Source organism: Magnolia sinica, chromosome 14, assembly GCF_029962835.1.
Source record: "Magnolia sinica isolate HGM2019 chromosome 14, MsV1, whole genome shotgun sequence".
NCBI classification, from domain to species: domain Eukaryota; kingdom Viridiplantae; phylum Streptophyta; class Magnoliopsida; order Magnoliales; family Magnoliaceae; genus Magnolia; species Magnolia sinica.
This window is the reverse complement of record NC_080586.1, coordinates 70,981,370-71,001,608: the sequence shown is the minus strand read 5'-3', so window position 1 is coordinate 71,001,608 and position 20,239 is coordinate 70,981,370. Positions and strand designations below refer to the sequence as shown.

The following is a 20,239-nucleotide window of genomic DNA, read 5'->3' as shown; positions in this document are numbered from 1 at the left end:
TGCAATGTTCATAATGCTATCATACACAGTCATATGGTGGGTGCCTAAGATAAATCGATATTCTTTCAGAATCTCTTTTCATCTATCATACTTGCGAATCTCTTTTCATCTATCATACTTACTAATTTAGTTAAAAGAAAGGTCATTGCACAATGTCAGTCTTGTTGTCATACATAGCCATATCATATATGTGCTTCATACTTCAATATCTAGTTTAAATAAAACCATACATGTACAGTTGTACCCTATCCATGCTGTCCCTGGGGATGATGAGACCATATTTTTAGCAAGATCACTAAATTTCTGCCCTCTTATTGCTAAATTATGTCATGTCTAGAAGCATGTTGTGCCATGTCTAGAAGCATGTCGGATGTATGTCGGGTTAACTGTTAGGAAAATACCATAATATTTTAGTCTTGTATTTTAGTAATATGTACATGCTATTTATGTACTTCCTGATTTATTTTTCTATAACCCATGTTGTATTTATCAGACAAAAGCCTAGTGGAGATTTTTTCATTTTTATCTACATGATTTACTTTGTGATTGATGGAGTTCTTATGTGGATTAGTGTGCTTATGTTAAGGTAAGTTGTTTATTGTCAATATACTTCTTGGGATTAGGTTTAATGGATCTAAGATGAGTACCATTTGGCATGTGGAAGCAATTTCATTGCTGGTATGAGTTCGTCGTTGACTTAGATGAGGACTAAACACTTGATTTGGGCATCAGCTTGACTCGAAACTTTTTTAGGATTTTTTTACAAAGACACAATTCATCTATATATTAATTTCTAATTTTTCCCAGAGGTGGATTATGATCATCCCCGCTTTACATTGGAATTCAGGACCTGTTTGGAATGCTGTAGGAATCCAGAAATTTTCTTTTCTTTCCCCCGAAAGAATTTGCCAGAAAAGCTAGATGTTGGATTTCTGCAAAATGGCCCATGCCAAAGTTGAAACACGTTCGTAGGGTGCCTCTTTCACAATTGGTTTCCTTTCATCTCCTCTCAAAATAAAGTAAGGTTAATCCTATAGGATTTGATCAGTTGCATGCATGCAAACGGACTGCAAAACCACTCAAGTTAGTGATGAAACATGAATTAAAAGTTTGAGAGAATAATCTCCTCGTCTTCATCGTCGTCATCGTCATCGTCTAAGCCTTATCCTAATTAATTGGGGTTGGCCACAAGAATGTTGTTTTGCCATTCCACTCTATCAAGGGCCAAATCTTCAGTTAGACCATTTGTCATCAAGTTTTTCTTTACTACCTCTATCCATGTCCTTTTGGGCCTGCCACTTGCCCTTTTAGAGCCTTCAACTTGTACCAAATCACTCCTAATCGGCATGGTTCTTGGTCTCCGTTGCACATGAACAAGCCATCCAAGTCTAGTTTCCCTCGTCTTATTACGTGTTGATGCTACTCCTAGGTTCCCTTGAATGCATTCATGTCTAATTCTATCCTTCCTTGTATTGCCACTCATCCATCTCAGTATCCTCATTTTGGCTACACTTATCTTATGAACATGTTGTTCTTTAACTACCCAACATTATGTCCCATAAAGCATGGCTGGTCTTATAGCTATCCTATAAAATTTCCCTTTCAGTTTGAGTGGTATATGATGATCACATAAAACTCTAAAGGCACATCTCCACTTCTTCCACCCAACTTGAATTCTATGGGCCACATCCTTCTCAATCTCTCCACTCTTATGAATTATTGACCCAAGGTATTAAAAGTGGTCATTTTGGAAAACTTCTTGGTCAACAATGTTAACTAATTCCTCATTTTCACTCCTATTATTAGTTATTAAGAAAATTACACTCCATGTACTCTATTTTAGTTTGACTAATTTTAAATCTTTTAGATTCTAAAGCATCCCTCCATAAGTTCTAAAGCATACCTTGATGAGGACATCCGAGCACCATACCATAGGAGGAGGCTTGAGCCAGTCTCCTTATAGCTAGACGACCATTATATGGGGCCCACTTGGCCCAATTCACATTTTTAGCCATGTTGAAGACCCTACGTGCATGTTCGTGCATCTTTGAAGACTCTACACTGGGAAGATGCATGTGGGCTGCATATAGGAGCTTGATGGACACAACGGACTGTTGGATTGGGTGGACACAATGATCGGACCGTTGGATCATCATCGGACATCTTGATCATGGACCCCCATGGACTACGAAATAGTTTAGTAGTTTAGATTATTTACATGCTTTGTTATTTTGGTATACCTTATATTTGTGTTGAGATTAGGGAGTTAGGAACAACTTTTAATTTATTAAGCGTCTTTATGTTGAGAATCTTATCTGAGAGTGTCTTTTTGTAAAAGGTCTTTTCTAAGACTATAAAAGAGAAAGATGAGTGTGTGAAGCCCTAATGCCATTATTTTGAAAAAGAGCTTTGTGTTTTCTCTTCTTCATATGATTTGAAGAATATTCCATGTGATTTGGAGCTTGGATGTGGTGCAATTCCATTCCCCATTCAACGGAAGTGTGAGGCTTCCATTTATCATCTTCATTCTCTCTTCCTTTATATCTAAAGGAGGTATTTTTCCCAAAACTTTAACTCTTTTCTTCCCTTCCTATCCAAGACCATCCAAATTATATTTTTCTTCAACTTTTCATCATCCAACTTCAATCTCAACCGAAATCAACCATTAAGGAACCAAAAAACCCTAATCAACGACTCACGCGTGCGAGCCCCTAAGCTGACCGTATGGACAACCTCTTAATCCTTTGATTTTCTCTTGCTTCCCCATAAAACCCATCCATAACCATACCCTAAACCCTAGATCCCCAATTTTCTATTTTTCCAAAATTCTAAAAATCCTATTTCCAGAATCCCCAATTCCCATGAACTCTAATTTTCCAAATTTCAAAATTTCCCCTTCCTAACCCTAATCATAAAACCTACAAGTTTGTCCCTTGAGTGTGGAACGTGCTTATGCTAAATTGGAACTTCTATCCTTCCATCAGGGCTAGTTTTAATTGATTTATGTAATTTCTTAGCATGCGGGTATGTGATTTAGGTTAAATTAAATTTTTTTTCTTATTATTTACTCTTAATTACTTGGTGGGTTAACATCTTTTGTTAATTGAATTAGTTTATGGACTCTTTCATAATCTCTATGCATGCTAGCATTAAATCATGTCCTGCATCAAATTTGGCATCAGAGCCATAGGTTTAGCATAGGATTTTTGTGTTGCACTTAGGTTAGAGTCACATCTAGGGTTATTAGAGCATACATTGCATATAGAATCTAGGATCATATTGCAGATTTTTGTTTCTAGTTTGGAGTGACCCATTGCCGAATTTTCAGCTAGCATTTTCCACTTATACCATTGCTCAATTTTCAGCGTAGTAATCTTAGGTTGTCACCTTGCTGAATTTTCAGTTCGAAATTTTCAGATTACACTCTTGCTGAATTTTCAGCTTGGTACTCTCAAATTGCCATTTTGTTGGGAATGGCTTCTTCTACCCACAGAGCATCCGGCAAAGCTCTGCAGCTCGGAGGCGGTCCTCCCTCGACTGATCATGAGGACGGTGAATGGATAAAGGTGCTCCCTAGACAGCGCATCCAGCTCTCGGCAGTTAATAATCGCAGCAAATATACTCATTATCCCACCCTGTTCGTAAAAGGCTATCCTCAGGGTTGATATCCCATTAACCTCGAAAAAATCTTCGGCCGTGTGGGTGCGGTAATGGATGTGGTCATGCCTAGAGACAGAAACAGTGGGGAATATCGAGGGTTCGCGTTAATCCGCATGGGGAGCGAAACAGAGCTAGTAAGAGCGGTGGATATGCTCCATGGCAATAGCTTCGACGGTTGAAAGCTCCTAGTGCAAAGAGCGAGATACGGTCCCGAAACTCTTCCCAAACCTTCTACTTGTAAACAGTTTGCTTCCGATGCTAGTATCCCTGTCGTCTCCTCTCAACAAAACAAGTCGATTCCTACAGACGGTACCAGCAATCCTACGGTTCAGACCCAGTCCTTCAAAGAAGTTCTGATGAACGGTGAAACCTTTAAAAAGGATTCTGTCACTCATTCTCCGATGATGGAGGAGCTTTCCCCCACCAGACCGCAGCAGATTCACATTTCAGATGGCGAATCTTCCTCTGTCGTGTCCATACCTATTGATTAAGAAAAGTTCGATAACAACAGGGCAGATTTGGCCAAATCCGTAGTCCTTATCATGCATAAGGATGCATCTATTCCTAACGTAAAGGCTTGGCTCAAAGATAATACTGGAGTTCAATTCGGCAATTCTGATCTAAAATCGATTGGTTCTGATGCTCTATGGGTCAAAGTTTGTCCAGGCCTTAACCCCGACCTCCTTACGATTGTAGGGAACTCCCTCCAATTTGGTCCCATCCTCAGAATCATGCCATGGGATGAATTTTCCATTTTCGGTAAAGAAAACATGTGGGTTCTAATATGGGACGTCCCACTGGAATTGTGGTACAATGAATTCCTCATCAAGGTAGCATCCTCCCTGGGCTTTATTTTGGAAGTGGATGCTAAAACCCAACTCGGGGTGGAGCTTGGCGTCATTAGAGCAAGGATTCATCGGAAAAAAGGCATCCCCCTCCCCGCCCACATCCGTATCATGGCGGACAATCGGTTAGTTTTACTTTCGGTCCAGAAGGAAGTCCCTGGTTCTAATCATCTCAGATGGGGCAATATCTGGAGATCTAGAGACATCGATCGTCTTCAGCCGGAGCAGTTTCAGACGAGTATTGGAGAAGACAGTGCACTTTCTCCCTACTTCGGAGGAGTACCGAATCTAGAGGCTTTCAAATCTTCTGCTACTGCCGAATTCCATCATAGCTTGTTGACTTCATCCGAGTTACGTGTCAGCTCCCCGTCTCATCCCTCAGGCCGTATCGCTGAAGCGCCTCGTTCCGTGCACTAGAAGCTTCGGCACGTCCCGCTCAGTGCGACACGTGGTCCTACATCTATGAATCTCACGTGCCTGGACAATTCGACGACGATTATGCAGCCACGCATCCTACCGCCTTCTCTCTCCCCGAGCAACCATTATGATGATACCTCAACGACTCCTCCTGGCCAACACGTGGTCAATACCTGTCCTGTTGAGTGCATCTCTCTCGAACACGTGGACTCCTCACCGCGTCTTACCTCGCTCAACGAAATCGAGTCTATGGAGGCGGGTCCCCTCTTGACCCGAATCCATTTCAAAAACAAATCATGGCCGTCCATCACTATAGCTGATTCAATTCCCTTTTATCCCAAATATCCTTCTGATGACCTCCACCCTCTGTTTACATCGCCCAACCTCTCAAAAGCCTCTACGCTCCAAAACCGCTCTTCGCTTAGTCTGTAGCTGGCCCCGATGGCCGACTATCAATTCTGTGGGGAAGTTTCGGATAGTCTTCTCTCAGAATCTCAACGTGATGAATCCTGTCCTTCCTCACCTTCATCCCCAGTGTCCAAAAGCCAGGATTGGGCAGATATGGGTCCTCTGACTTTGTTCCAGGAGGAGGGTCCTTCCGGGATCATTATCACAAAACCATTACAGATGAGAGCAGAATCTTCCCATTGGCAACAGACTGACAGTTCGTCATTACTCACGAAAGGAAAAAGCTGCGAGGAAATATTCAAGTAGATGCAAAACAAGAGATGGATTAGGGATGCGGTCGGGCATGTCTGTCGGTCTTTAGGATTATCCTTCGGCACACGGCTTGAAGATTATATTGGCCTCTTCCAATATATTGAAGACAGAGGTCGTCCTCTCCCTCCGACCAAGACTCAGATCAAACCTCCAGTTCGGTCGGTTTCCAACAGGGAGCTTATCAATCTGCAATCTCAATCAGCAACATCTCCCACGTCTTTCTCTAGACGTGGCAGAAAGGGTACTCGGGGTAGAGTGGTGTATTAATGAAAATCCTCTCCTGGAATGTTCGTGGGGTGGGGTCCAAACAAAAGCGGAACCTCATCAAGGATTCCATCAGGCGCAATCATCCGGACTTTGTGGGTCTTCAAGAAACTAAAGTTTCATCCTTTTCTGATCGTCTGCTGGCCACATTATGGCACGCCAACGACGTCAAATTTGTGACTCGGGATGCCGATGGATCTTCAGGTGGCATTCTTGTAGCCTGGAAGTCATCTCAGTGGGACCTGCAGCACTCAGTCATGGGCATCTTCTCCGCTGCAATCATTCTGCAAGATAAGTCGTCCTCTTACCGCTGTCTCATCATTGTTGTTTATGGCCCTAATGACAATTCTCTTAGACCGAACTTCTGGGTCGAGTTAACTGCAGCTAGGCAATTATTTTCAGGACCTTGCTGTGTGGTTGGTGATTTCAACACCATCCAATTTGCCGAGGAACACTCTCGGAATAGGAGACCCAATCAGGCCATGTCTGCTTTCTCAGACTGGATCCAACAGCAGGAGCTGGTTGATCTTCCTCTCTCGGTCGCCAAATTCACTTGGTCTGATGGGCGTCGTCACCCAATTCAGTCCGGACTTGATAGGTTCCTCCTATCGACGGAATGGATCGACGCTTTCCCATCCATTTCTTAGATTGCTCCACCAAGATCAACTTCGGACCATTGCCCGATCCTTCTCTCATCAGCAGTTCTTGATTGGGGTCCAAAACCATTCAAATTCAATTCAGCCTGGCTTCTGATCGACGGGTTCAAACAACTGATTGAGGGGTGGTGGTCGTCCTTCCAAACTATAGGCTTCGCAGGGCATAGTCTGTTATGCAAGCTCAGACTTCTGAAGGATAAAATTAAACTCTAGAAGGCTGAGGTGCTCTACAATAGAGATCAAGAAACTGAGGCTCTCTTAATGGAGCTGCAGACCATCGATACAAATATTGCAGACAACGAGATTCCCCTGTATATCCTCTCCAGACGCATCCAAATCATCCAGGAAATATCCTCTAGGGCGCTTCAAGATGAAATCTCGTGGAAACTGTAAGCTCGGGCGAAGTGGATCACCGAGGGGGATAAAAACACTAGGTGCTTCCACAACATCGCCAGTAAAGCTCGGGCCAAAGCTATCTTCAGTATGTTTGTTGATGGAAGATTGATCGAGGACAAAGAAGAAATTACCGATGCTTCCATTGCCCACTTCTCCTCCATCTAATCGGCGGAGCGCTGGAATAGACCTCATCTTAATGATATCCCTTTTCACTCCCTACAAGTTGCTAAAGCAAATGCGTTAGAAATCCCCTTCTCTGAAGAAGAAACCTTAGCGGCGATTTGCGTGATGGGTGGTGACAAATCCCCAGGTCCCGATGGGTTTCCCATTTCTTTCTGCCAATCCTTTTGGACCACAGTTCGGCGGTGACGTCATGAATTTCCTACATGAAGTCTACGCCAGAAGTAAGCTGTCTAAAGGTCTGGGGGCATCCTTCATTGCTCTCCTCCCCAAAGTGGCTGGTGCATCTTCGTTTTCTAAATTCAAGCCCATCAGCCTCATCGGCAATCATTATAAAATCCTGGCAAAAATTTTATCTGCCAGATTATTGGCAGTCATGGGCAATCTCATTTCCAAATCTCAGAATGCATTTATCACGGGTAGACAAATTATCGACGGGGCTCTGATTGCTAACGAAGTACTACACTCTTGTCACAGGTCGGGAACTAAGCATATATTCCTCAAATTGGACATTGAAAAGGCTTATGATCACTCTGATTGGGGTTTCTTATACTATATGCTAGACCGGATGGGCTTCGGCGACAAATGGAAACAGTGGATGCGGGCCTGCGTCGAATCGGCTCATTTCTCCATTCTCCTAAACGGTACTCCCAAAGGCTTCTTCCGCAGTTCCAGAGGGCTTCGCCTGGGCGACCCCCTCTCTCCGCTCTTATTCCTCATGATTGGGGAAGCCTTATCCCAAATGCTCATTAAAGGAGAGAGTGCAGGTCTGTTCAAAGGAGTATCAATACCAGGAGTTCATTCCACGATCTCTCATGTCCAATTTGCTGATGATACTCTAATCATGGTGGAGGCTGACCCCGAATCAGTGCAAAATCTGCATACAACATTACATTGCTTCGAGGTCGTTTCAGGATTAAGAATCAATATGGCGAAATCTAGAGTTTTCGGCGTCCACTGCTCCGACGTCGATTTATCTTCCTATGCTAATATTTTCGGTTGCTTCGTAGCTGCCTTTCCGACATTGTTCGTGGGTCTTCCTTTGGCGTTAGGGCCACCTCCGAAACCTATGTGGGACAGATTAATTGAAAAAGTTAGCAAAAAGCTCGCCACATGGAAGAGTCGGTATTTGTCTATCGGGGGAAGGCTCACTCTCATCAAGGTAGCTCTGTCCAACATTCCTATCTACTTTATGTCTTTGTTTAAATGCCCTTCCCAAATCCTTCCCAACATTGATACCTTGCGAAGAGATTTCCTTTGGAGCGGTAAGGAGAATCAGAAAAAACTTCATCTGCTGGATTGGAAAGAAGTCTGTTCCCATTTTAAGGATGGTGGAGCTGGTATAAGGAGTCTGAAGGTGATGAATCGCGCCCTCCTAGGTAAATGGACCTGGAGGCTTGGAAATGAAAAGGATGCTCTATGGACCGCTGTGGTCAAAGGTAAATATGGGTCGTCTCATGGGGGATGGTGGACGAAAGACTCTTCGCAGTACAGAGCGTCATACTTGTGGAAAGGAATTCTGCGTGCCAAAAAACCTGTCGTCCAGAACATTAGGTATCAGCTTGGAAACGGGGCAGCCATCAGATTCTGGGAGGATCCCTGGCTTGGTGAAACGACCCTTAAAAGCAGATTCAACAGCATTTATCAAATCGCCGTCCTTAAAGATAGCCCGATACGTTGTTTTTTCTCTCGTCTTGGATCGGGCTTAGTTTGGGAAATCAATTGCAACAGGAATTTGCACGATTGGGAGCTGGAGGAATATGCTGCCCTCCTCAATTGTCTCTCCATAGTCTCGCCAACCATAGGCGAACCCGACAAAATAGTGTGGAAGGGGGACAAATCCTCTCTCTTTTCGGTCAGATCGCTCTACTATCTTCTTTCTCCCTCCGCTGCCCCTCCTTCCACCTCGCATTCTTTTATCTGGAATTATCACGCTCCTCCCAAGTTCATCTGTTTCAGTTGGTTGGTTGGTAGGAACAAGATTCTAACAATTGACAATCTGAAGAAAAGAGGCATGCAACTCCCCAATATTTGCCTCTGTTGCATGAATGCTGAAGACATGGTCGATCATTTGCTGGTCCACTGCCCTCTCATCTCTTCCATATTGAGGGATTTCTTCCATCGATTCAGCATCGGTGGGTGTACTCCTCAAACCGCCTCTTCCTTATTACTGTACTGGCATGGGTTTGCTCTTGGGAAGATCAAATCGCGGATTTGGAGAATGGCAATCCTCACTATTTGGTGGACTGTCTGGACAGAAAGGAATGGTCGATGTTTTAATAATATCCAATCGTCGGTGCAGGCTGTTGGATCTCAGGCCAAAAATCTTCTTTTCAAATGGGTCGTTAACGTCCCCTCTCTAAAGGGCTGTAATCTTCTGTTTCGAGGCGTGTAACTATGGCCATGCCTTCTCAGCAGAGCCTTTTCTTTTTCTTTTCTCCTTTTAATAAATCGTTACTTTAAAAAAAAAAATAATTGCCATTTTGCTGAAATTTCAGGGTAGTATTTCAGGATAACAGCTTGCTGAATTTTCATATTAGTGTCTCTAGTGTGTCCAATTTTATCTCTAGGTTGGTTTTGTGTTTGTCATAACATTACCCTAGGATTTAGGCTTTCCCCTTAGAGTTGCCTTGTGTATGCCTACTCGTTTTGGACGTGACTTTGGTCTACATCCCACTATGAATCTAGAGCAGATTGTTGAGTCCCTTAATGCTATCAACCACCGTCTGACGGCCATTGAAGCACACAATAGGACCACTGTGACTCAATTGACCGTGACCAATGTGCATGTCGATCAGCTTGAAGCCTCTTTTCAGGCAAACCTCGACACTAGGGAAGATGTTCAATCACAAGTCGGGGATCAAATTGAAGAAGTTTTTTTTTTTTTTTTGGAAAATGAATTTCGTATATGGGAAATTGAAGAAGTTGAGACTGTGCCACTTGCAATTGTTAGCCGTGCCTTGAGCTAGATTCTAGAAAGTGATGATTGGTGTAGGAATTCAATTTTCGACACTTGTAACAAGTGTGGTGGCAAAAACTGCAAGGTGATTATTGATAGTAGTAGTTGCATTAATGTGATCTCTGCTAGAATCGTGGGTTGCTAACTTATGCTAGTCGTTCCTCACCCTCAGCCTTATTGAGTCTCATGGGTTGATGCATCTTCGATTTCGGTTTCTCAGCGTTGTCCTATTCCCATTCGGTTTGGTTCTTATACGGATACGTTGTGATGTGATGTTTTGCCTATGGATATAGGCCACATCATTTTGGGCAGGCCTTGGTTGTATGACAGGGATGCAACACTATTCGGTCACTCAAATACATGTTCGTTTCTGTTTGAAGGCAAATCTTTTTGCTTGAAGCCTCTCTCGCCCAAAAGCAATGTGGTACTGAAGATGTGACGAAACTCTAGCTTGAGTCTCATCCTATAGTTAATGCCGAAGAATCTGAAAGAGACTAAAATTGATTTGACGATGTATGCCCATGTGGCAAGTGAGCTTACACTTAAGGTTATTATGAAGATGCCACCTGATGTTACACTCAAGGGTAGTGTAGAGTTATCACCCGAGGTGAGTCCGGTATTGGATGAGTTTATGTTATTCCAAAAGATATATCGGTTGACCCTACACCCGTGCGGGACATTCACGCGTTGACTCTACCAAACCTTCGTCATGATCAAATTAGTCCCGGGGAGGAAGTGGATATGAAAAGACAAGTAGATGAGCCTCTAACCCCTATAGATTGCATACCCATGTTAGTGTTCCATAGGAATTTAGAGTTTGCACATGCATCTACACCACATATGCATGACTTGCATGTGGAGATTAGAAAAAGAGTCAATATAAGTAATGAAACATGCAAAATGATTGTTGACTCACACCATAGGTTTAAAGAGTTTGTTATGGGTGATGAAGTCATGATTAGAATATGTCTAAAAAGGTTTCCACATGGAACCATTAAAAAATTACAAGCTCGTAGCGCTGGACCATATAAAATCTTAAAAAGACTGGGCTTGAATGCTTACTTGATAGATTTTCCACCTAACATGAGCATCAGTTCCACATTTAATGTGGAAGATCTTGTACCGTTTCATGGACCTTCCCCAAACCCTCACATGAACTTTGATGATGATGCCCCTGACTTGTCCCATAACCCATGGCCATTACCTGACCCTTCTTCTCAACCTTTACCACTCGTACCATCCATACTTACGAGAAGAGAGGAGATGGAGGATATCTTAGATGAAGAAGCGGTTTCCACACGACATGGAGGTTACTAGGAGTACCTTGTCAAGTGGAAGGGCAGACCAGAGTTGACAGTACGTTGATCACAGAGGCAGAGCTTCAGCGATGAGACCCGGATCTCCTTGTGCATCATTGCAGCTTTATTTCGCTAGAGGTGAAATCCGCATGCTTCGTGGGGTTCATCCACGTGCTTCTTCAATTCTGCATGCTTCGTGGGGTTCATTCAGTAATGAGAATGGTTTGGTAGAGTCGACCTGGAGACAAAATCGATAGCATGCTGATGTCCTGCATGGGTGGAAGCTTCTCCGGTAGGGCCTCTGGGAAAACATCACTTAACTCCTCCAACACTAGAATGACTTTAGGTGGCAACTCTATACTAACCTTGGGTGTAACCTCTCTTGCCACGAGGGCATACACCATCAAATCATATTTTATCTTTCTTTCAAACTCTTTGGCATTGATTATGTGGAGAGACTTAGGGCACGACTTCTGCACATCTTTTGGGTCACCCTTCTTGACGTCCTCCTTCTCCGGGTTTCTTTTGGGCGGAAGAGGATTTAGCTTTATCCTCTTACCTTCATGGATAAATGAACACGTATTCGAATGTTTAAATTGGGCCCAATAGGCTCTATGTAATGATCACCTGACCATAAAGAAACTAGGGCAGCTCTCCTCCTCCTCTGATAAACTCTAAAAGGTGCTCAGATGTCCTCATCAACATCACTTGCATTTGACTGTGATGATTATCTTATTACATTGTTTGTTTTACACAATAATTACTTTGAAAATGGGGGTTTTATAGTGTGAAAATGCAATGATTACATTTTACTTCAACTCATTCCTTTACAAGTGTAATTGACTCTCAATTTATGAGCCATCATTTATGTTTAAACAACACCTGAAAATGACAATGATGGCTCATTTACTTTGCATTTCATATGAAATTGGAAATCAAACAGGCCCCAAATGTATTTGAAAAATCATCACCAAATAAAGATTGAGATCCATAGAGAGGGACTACTTTCTACCACAGTCAATGGACAAGGTTGGTTTGTCAGGCTTTCGGGCATAGGCTGGATTATCAGGCCCAACAGCCGGGCCTGGGCTTAAAATTCAAGCCAATTTAGTACTCAGATTGTGCTTTATGTCTAAAAGCTTGTCAGTCCAACCCAAGGCTGGTCCACCTAGCCTAGGTTTTTCAAGGGCATTTTCGTAATATAAAAATATATTATATTCTTCACATAGTCTGTTCATTCGTAGCCGTGTAGTAGGTTTCTCAAGGGCATTTTTGTAGTATATTACACATTTTATATTTTTCACCATAATTTGTTCCTTCGTAACTGCTGTAGCCGTGCTGATGATTGGACTGACTTGGTTTTAGGCCACAGTACATGCATGGTGGGAACACCTAATGAAAGGCCTGGTTCTTGCACAGAAGTGGACATTTGAGCTCAGGCTGGCAAAATCATCCATGAACCAGGGCCTGGCCCAATTCAAGGTTTAACTTTGCAGGTTGGGCTTAGGTTCACCTGGACACAGCCCTGAACCAGTTGTCGATAATCTAAATTTGACTAGATCTAAGTTTGTCACCCGTATGGTTGCTGACATCGGCATACGGCCTCATGTGAGCGAGTGTATTCAAAACCCAGAATGCGGATGAACAAACAAAATGAAAAGATAACCTTGTTTGATGTCCAAAAGCAGTGGAAAATGCTTAGATCTGAAAGTGTCTATGATATCATGAAACTCGTGATAAAAGGTTGAGCGAATAATCTATCTTCACTGACAAGAGCATTAAGACATATATTAGGCAAATACAGATATCAATCAATAAACTTCCCTTAATGACCTTGTATATACATAACAAGTACATTACACTATGACAAGACTAACCCTTATATACAACATCATGTAACAAGTGAAACCAGAGATTTAGTGAAAGAGGAGGAGAATAGAGAAAAGGAAGAGAAGACTTGTATTACTTGACTAGAATGAGTACATGATAGGCTTCTCAAGTCTATCTATGAGGATTCTATAATCTTCCTATATCTACAAGATTACAATCTCAAGACTACATAGGAGATCTCTAGAATATCTTGGAGGAGTCTACAGTATGACTGAATTTACAACACGCAAAAACTGTAATAAATTATAATAACAACACGCAAAAACTCATGCCCTTTTTCTAGAAACCTCTCAAAGAAAAGCTTTTTTCTAATACACTTAGGAGCTGTTGAACTCGTTGATTGTAATCAACTTATGTGATAGACTATTAGATAGCGATTGATTGTAATTAACCTATGTAATAGTCTACTACACTGTGTCTATGGGAGTTTTGTGCTCTCCTTGCTGGTCCCAGGCCCGGATAAAGGAGGAGGGTTGTGTCAAGTTGGCAGCCGGTGTCAAACTTATGCCATTTCTTCCATCGTGAATCTGAATAACGGAACACGATCCATGTAGCCAACCCCAATTAGTTGGGATAAGGCTTAGATAGTGATGATGCTTAGGAGTTGTTGGGGTTGTCTTTTGAGAAACATTTATTCGGGTTGAATCCCAAACTTTTTTCTTATTGTTACTTGTTTTAAAGAACAGAAAATTCTATCTTGAAGTGCATCTCTTTGAAGCATGAATTCCCTAGCGACAGTTTTGAGGAATATGAGAGACTTAGTGAAGACATTTGAGCCACGTATTCTTCTTGCATTCTCAACAAACAGAAATCAATCATAAAATGCTGCTTTCCATGTGTTGTCCACTGCCCCCTTTAGTTAGTGCCCTCTCCATGGATTTTTCCGTCTTTTAGGACTTATTAACTTACACTATCCATAATAGATTATAATGGGTCATTTGTGAAAATTCTGTGCATTCCTCCTGAAAAGTAAAGTGCATTCAAAAGTTGTGTCGGATGTATCAGACTTGTGTTTTAGTTTATATTGCAGGGGAACTATTGGATTTGTCCCCGCATCCCACAGGCTACCCCACTCAAGCCTGATGTGAAATGCGGATTAATCACCCCCGGTGAAGAGACACGAGACCTCCTCCGTGAGCCGCACCCAATCCAAGTGTGCCCCTGCATCAAACAAGCGACCCCACTCGAGCCCGGTGTGAAAATGTCCCTGCATTAATCACCCCCAGTGAGGAGTCTCGAACACGAGACCTCCCATCTTGCAATTGGTCCATGTTTAGTGTAGGGTGCAAACCGAAACCGCGACCCGTACGTGTGGGCATACACTGACTTGCTCAACCTAAGGACCTGCATGACAACTATATGCGTCTAAAAACTAAATGACCCTACGAGACTCTATATGAAGGAGACTACACACTGTAACTAAAATTCAGCTATATATGATGGACTGAATGCATGAAGGACTCAAACAAACTAAACCCTAAATATGTGGTGAATTCCCCTATAAGAACCCTAGGCTTTGATACCAAATTTGATGCAGGACATGGAAAATTAAATATGATATGCAAGATTGCAGGCTTAGATCACACCAATTCAGAAACAATCACACAAATTCCACATCCCACATGAAAATCCAAACATTCAATTAAAGGGGAATCTATGCGGGTCCAAGCCGACACAGGTTAGGACTGGACTAAAAAAATTATAAACCAAACAAGTTAAAAGGTAATTAAAATTAACTACCCATGCAAAAAAACCAGTCCCTAACCAAAGGTATTCCATATTTCAATTCAAGGAACCCTAAGGTGATAAAAAGGGGCAAATTAATTAGGGATCATGTAATATAGGGTTAGGATTCATGAAAAAACGGCTATGAGAGGATTAATGCAGGGGCATTTCACACTGGGCTCGAGTGGGGTCGCCTGTTAGATGCAGGGGCACACTCGAGGTGGGTGACCCATGTGATTTGGGGCCCACGGGAGAGGTCTCGTGTTCGAGACTCCTTACTAGGGGTGGTTAATGCGCATTTCACACCGGGCTCAAGTGGGGTAGCCCGTGAGATGCGGGGACACACTCGGGGTGGGCGGCCTATGTGATTTGGGGCTCACGAAGGGAGTTCGGCCGAGGTCCTAACCCATGAGATGTGGGGCCTGGGCTATGAGATAAAGGGATTAATTCGCCATTTGTGAAAATTCTGTGCATTCCTCCTGAAAAGTAAAGTGCATTCAAAAGTTGTGTCGGATGTATCAGACTTGTGTTTTAGTTTATATTGCAGGGGAACTATTGGATTTCCTTGTGCATTAGGACATGTATAGTTTCCTGATAAGCCAAGTCTGTGGAAGTGGGCATGTGGTTTGGTGATCCAGATTGTTGATCTGATGGGCCTCAATCTGGATGGGAGATCCTCCAAAAATCTCCCAGATTGAAACATACTACCCCTGAAATAGAAGAAAAAAGCAATGATACCAAAATGTCCAAAAATTCAATGGTTAGGATCTTCCAGTCTGGTAGGTTTTTGGACATCTCTCATCCACAGTGAGGTCAACCTCATGGATCACCGAACCTTGGACCCACTTGTGCAAATAGAGTGCAACTGGCTGCTGTACAGTCCCTGTATGTTGAATTCTGATATGCTATAACAGCTTTATGTACTGTCTTTCGGCTGCCGATTTGTACTGGAAGCATAGAATTTTGTGCTTTTTGATGATTCTCATTCCTCCAAGTTTTCCAATATGCAGTTCTACTTCATTTGCAGAGAGACTAGTGGCCTTCTCTTGTGTCGAGGGAATCTTTTTCTCTGGAAGGTAGTAGCTTCTTTCTAGCCTTCACAATCTGTTCCCTTGTACAATATCAGCATTTCTCATTCCACAGTTTGTTCTGTTCTTCTCAGCTTCTGTGCCATTTTTTGGCTGAAAAAGAGGGGTCTAATGCCGGGATTGACATATTCAAATGAATTAATTTCAAGAGACGAGGGCCTCCATTGCGATTTCGCTTGCCTTTTGTACAGGTGAACTGTTGTTTCTTCCATCGACCGTTACCTCTTCTGCAGCCATGTGTTTCTCTGTGAGGAGTGCTTGGAATTAAAACTCGCCAAAACTAAAGTCAACTTTGTTTTGCTCGAGGACAAACTGAGTTGCCTCCCTAAAACCACAGTCACAAATCTTGTTCTCTGCAATCACTCAACCTGGAAATTTCTCGGGTGATATTCAAAATTTGAGGGTTTTCTCGGATACTATTGGGAAATCCTGCCGAATTTTTATTTTTTATTTTATTACAAATGTATTTATTTATATCAAATTCCTTAAGATTTTTTTTTTTTTTTTTTTCGAATTAATATCATGATAAAAAACGCAATATTTTAACATCTGCCGATATTTTGGAAATCTTGCGATTTTATTGTTTAATGTAATTTTCACGACATTATTGGGATATTTTTAAAATCTCAGTGGTATTTGTCATACTACCCAAAATATTTATATGCTCTGGATGAGTCATACACCCAACAACTCGTAGTGGTTCTAGCCCCCAGGCTGGTTGCATTCTGAAACCAAATTGTAAAACCTTGGATGGGTCTCTAATTATTTTCATTTACAGCTTGTTACAGCAGCCGTTGAACTGGCAAAGGGTGCACCAAATCATGCACGACGCTGTAGAAATAGAAATTGAGTTCGTTTGTGAAGCTCTTTCATGCGCATTGATCGGCATGAATTCAGCTCTTATGAGCCAGTACATAAAGTTTGTTGCAGATCGTCTGCTGGTAAATTCATTTTCTTCTGTTTAGCTTCTAACTCAAAATTTTCAGATGGCATTAGCTGAAGCTGCCTATTGTTTTTTTTCCAGGTTGCTTTGGGGTGCCCGAAGAAGTATAATGTGGAGAACCCATTTGACTGGATGGAATTCATTTCCTTGCAGTAAGTGTAGAAATCAAATGCATGGTTGTTATGGTTTTGGAGGCATTATATGATCCTCAATTTGGAGATATGCAAAATATCCTAGGGCCCCCAGTTTGTAAAAGTGGGGCCCATGATTGGATGATCCAGAGTCCAGACTGCTAATATTCCCCAACCCTTATTTGTGGTCTGAAAATAGACGGTTAAGAAAAGAAATAAAGCAATGGTCCACATTGAACTGAAAAGGGCAGAGGATGGAATGGCTAGGATCTTCCAATTTGGCAGATTTTGGGGGCGAGAACTGATAACTTACAAGCAACAACACCAAGTAGTGGTGCCATACCATCTTTCCCTATAACACGCCACTTGTGTAGGACATCTATACCATGAAAACCATAGCCCCCACCATGAAGATCACCTATCTTGAAAATCAGGCTGATCAATACACTAGGCGGCCAGATCTGTACGGTGGGTCACACTGTCATTTATCCATTGATTCCAACAGTGTGGTCCATATGATGATTGCACCAGCTTTACTTTTTATGCCAGATGATCTTCTTGGTGGGTCCTACTGTTTTTTATGGTATGGATATCCTCCACAAGTGGCATGTTGGTGGGAAAGATGCTATGGCATTATTGCCTTTGGTTGAGTAGTTCCTATCTGGGGCATGCATGTATGTATTATTGGTTATGTTAACGTCCATGAAATGCATGGATTGACTAATTCATCATTGTAAGTTCCTGGTGATGTGACCTTCCAAATGATATATGATAACAATGTTAATTCTGGAGATTAGCCCTTCTGGCTGTTTGGTGGACTGTTTGGGAAGAGAGAAACAGCAGATGTTTTAGAAACGACTCGCATTCAGCTACGTCCCTAGTGCATAGAGTCAAACAGTGCATTGTTGAATGGGCGACTAGTGTAGACAAGCTTATAGGATGTAATCTTCTGTTTCTTGGCATCTAGTTGGTCTGCTACCTCAGCCGCCCTAGCCCAATGTTTTTGTTTTTCCCATTTCTCTTGTTTTTTCCTTCTTCTCTTAATACAATTTGCGTTACCCTTCACAAAAAAAAAAAAGAAAAAAAAAGAAAAAAAGAAAAAGAAAACCTATGTTAATTCTGCTTTTGTCTAAGTTCAAAATGGTAGGTAGGTCTATAGATGACATTTTCTTTATTGAGATATTATAGGCTCTTGATCTTGATGCATTGGATTGTCAAAAGTGTCCTGCTGGGTCCAGTTCATGCAAAGGGTCCATGTTTCTTTGTTCCTAATCACTGCACCGGTAATGTGGATGGACCAAAAACTTTCACATTTCACATTGGAAGATCCTAGCCATCAAATATTTGGCCTTTTTTTTTTTCTTTTTCTTTTTGTTTTTTCCTGGTCCCTTGCAATATTTTTTTAAACTGTCTATTTGTAGGCCACTCATCAAAAGGTCTTGGTCTGGATATCCCCAATTCACAATGGGGTGCTTCAGATGATGACCCAGATCACCCAACCATGAGCTCCGCCTGCACAGATGGGCACGGCATGTAACTATTTGCGTTCTGATGCATTGGGACTGTATAGTTTCCCTTCTTAATCATATAGAAACTGGTGAAACTTGTTTTCAGTTGCTCGTTGCATCTCATCCTCATTGGTTGACCTTGTTTTGTTTTGGAACTGCATCCATCATTTCTAACACAGTGCTGTTATTCTGAACAAAAACAGCTCTCCACTGCCAGATGGGATTTTTTATTTTTTAATATGCATTACCTCTACATATTTGTGTATGCATATGCAAATATAAGTTTTGCATACATCTTTCATTCCGATCCCAATCTTGTGTTTAAAATAAAAAATAAATTTTAAAAAAGAAAAAAAGAAAAGAGGTGCTTGACCATACTCTCTGATTGGTCCACATAAGCAGATTTCTCCAGAAAGGGCCGCCATATATGGGTCCCACGTCCTACATAGACCAATCGGAAGTGTTTGCACAATGTTATTTAAACAACTATAACAATTGCTTATTCTTCTTTTTTTCCTTTTTTTTTTTTTTTGTTTTGTTTTGTTTTTGTTTGTGCGTTTGAGCAGAGGAAAAGCCAACTTTTTTGAGAGAAGGGTGGGCGAATATCAGAAGGCTTCGGTTATGTCTAGCTTGCAGGATGGGACCCAGAATTATGTGTTCAAGCTGGATGAAGATTTCTAGCTCACAGGTATTTCAAGACACTATGGAGGTTTAGCTAGATCAGCATGCACTTCTTACCTGCGGACACAACTGCCAACCTGGCACTTACATCGCACATCTGATCCTGTATCATGTAGGATCCACGGATAAGATTTTCTGGCTGAGAGCTTGTGTTGTTTACTATCAGGTAGGCCACAAACGTCAGAAATCAGTGGGTGATGCATAAAAATTTGCAAGCATTTTTTTTTTTTATGGCTAACCATTTCTTTCATACACGCATGGCCTTGTTGACAGTTGACAGGGCTGGGTTTTCAACCGATGATCTACGCACTGTCCCACTTGATAAATGGCTCAGATGTCCTACATGCATGCCAAGTATGGTTATGAAAAAAAAAGAAGTATGGGTATGAAAGTGCATGCAGGGCTAGCAAACTCCTTAAAGCTATTGATGGATGATATGCAAAAGCATCCAAATTTTGTATTTATTTTGAGGAATTTCCCTTGTTTTCATTCCTCACCATTTGCTGTTGTAACCCAACATTTTTCAGAGACAACAATCCTCTGAGCCCTTCTCGATATTTATATATCTATACATCTATACCATATAAAAAGGCAAAAATTGGAAACTTGGGGTGTGTTTGGATGACAATCATTTTTCATTGGGCCTGTTTGGATTGTGGGAAGAGAGAAGGAAATAAAAGAAAAGAAATGGGTTTTTCTGTTGTTTAGACCTTTTGTGTTGTTTGGATAACAAAGCAAATAGTCGATTCCATGTAATAATCATTAGCCTTTTCCATGGTGCACCAGACTTAACGTGACCATTGTGAGATGAATATAAGATTTCCACAAGCTATCCAGAAATGAATTCCATGGGAATCCAAGTTTCAACAGTGCTCAAG

The 20,239-nt window shown here is 41.9% G+C and overlaps 1 protein-coding gene across 4 annotated transcripts in view; it reads left to right on the top strand.

The window, feature by feature from the left end:
* The window catches only part of LOC131226126 (ribonucleoside-diphosphate reductase small chain A), a 29,391-nt gene extending 9,425 nt beyond the window's left edge, over nt 1-19,966 (top strand). The window contains exons 5-11 of one of the 4 annotated variants that reach the window (XR_009161649.1): nt 494-586; nt 16,021-16,086; nt 16,173-16,289; nt 16,877-17,039; nt 17,123-17,193; nt 19,247-19,527; nt 19,635-19,966. Coding sequence is in view for 3 of the 4 variants with exons in the window: in XM_058221836.1 (XP_058077819.1) it covers nt 494-586; nt 16,021-16,086; nt 16,173-16,289; nt 16,877-17,039; nt 17,123-17,193; nt 19,247-19,361 (625 nt within the window). In the remaining variant the exon portion in view is untranslated. Of the gene's footprint in view, nt 1-493; nt 587-16,020; nt 16,087-16,172; nt 16,290-16,876; nt 17,040-17,122; nt 17,194-19,246 lie in introns of all 4 variants that reach the window. The other 3 variants (XM_058221836.1, XM_058221835.1, XM_058221837.1) reach the window with 3 other exon arrangements.
* The last annotated feature ends 273 nt before the right edge of the window (nt 19,967-20,239 follow it).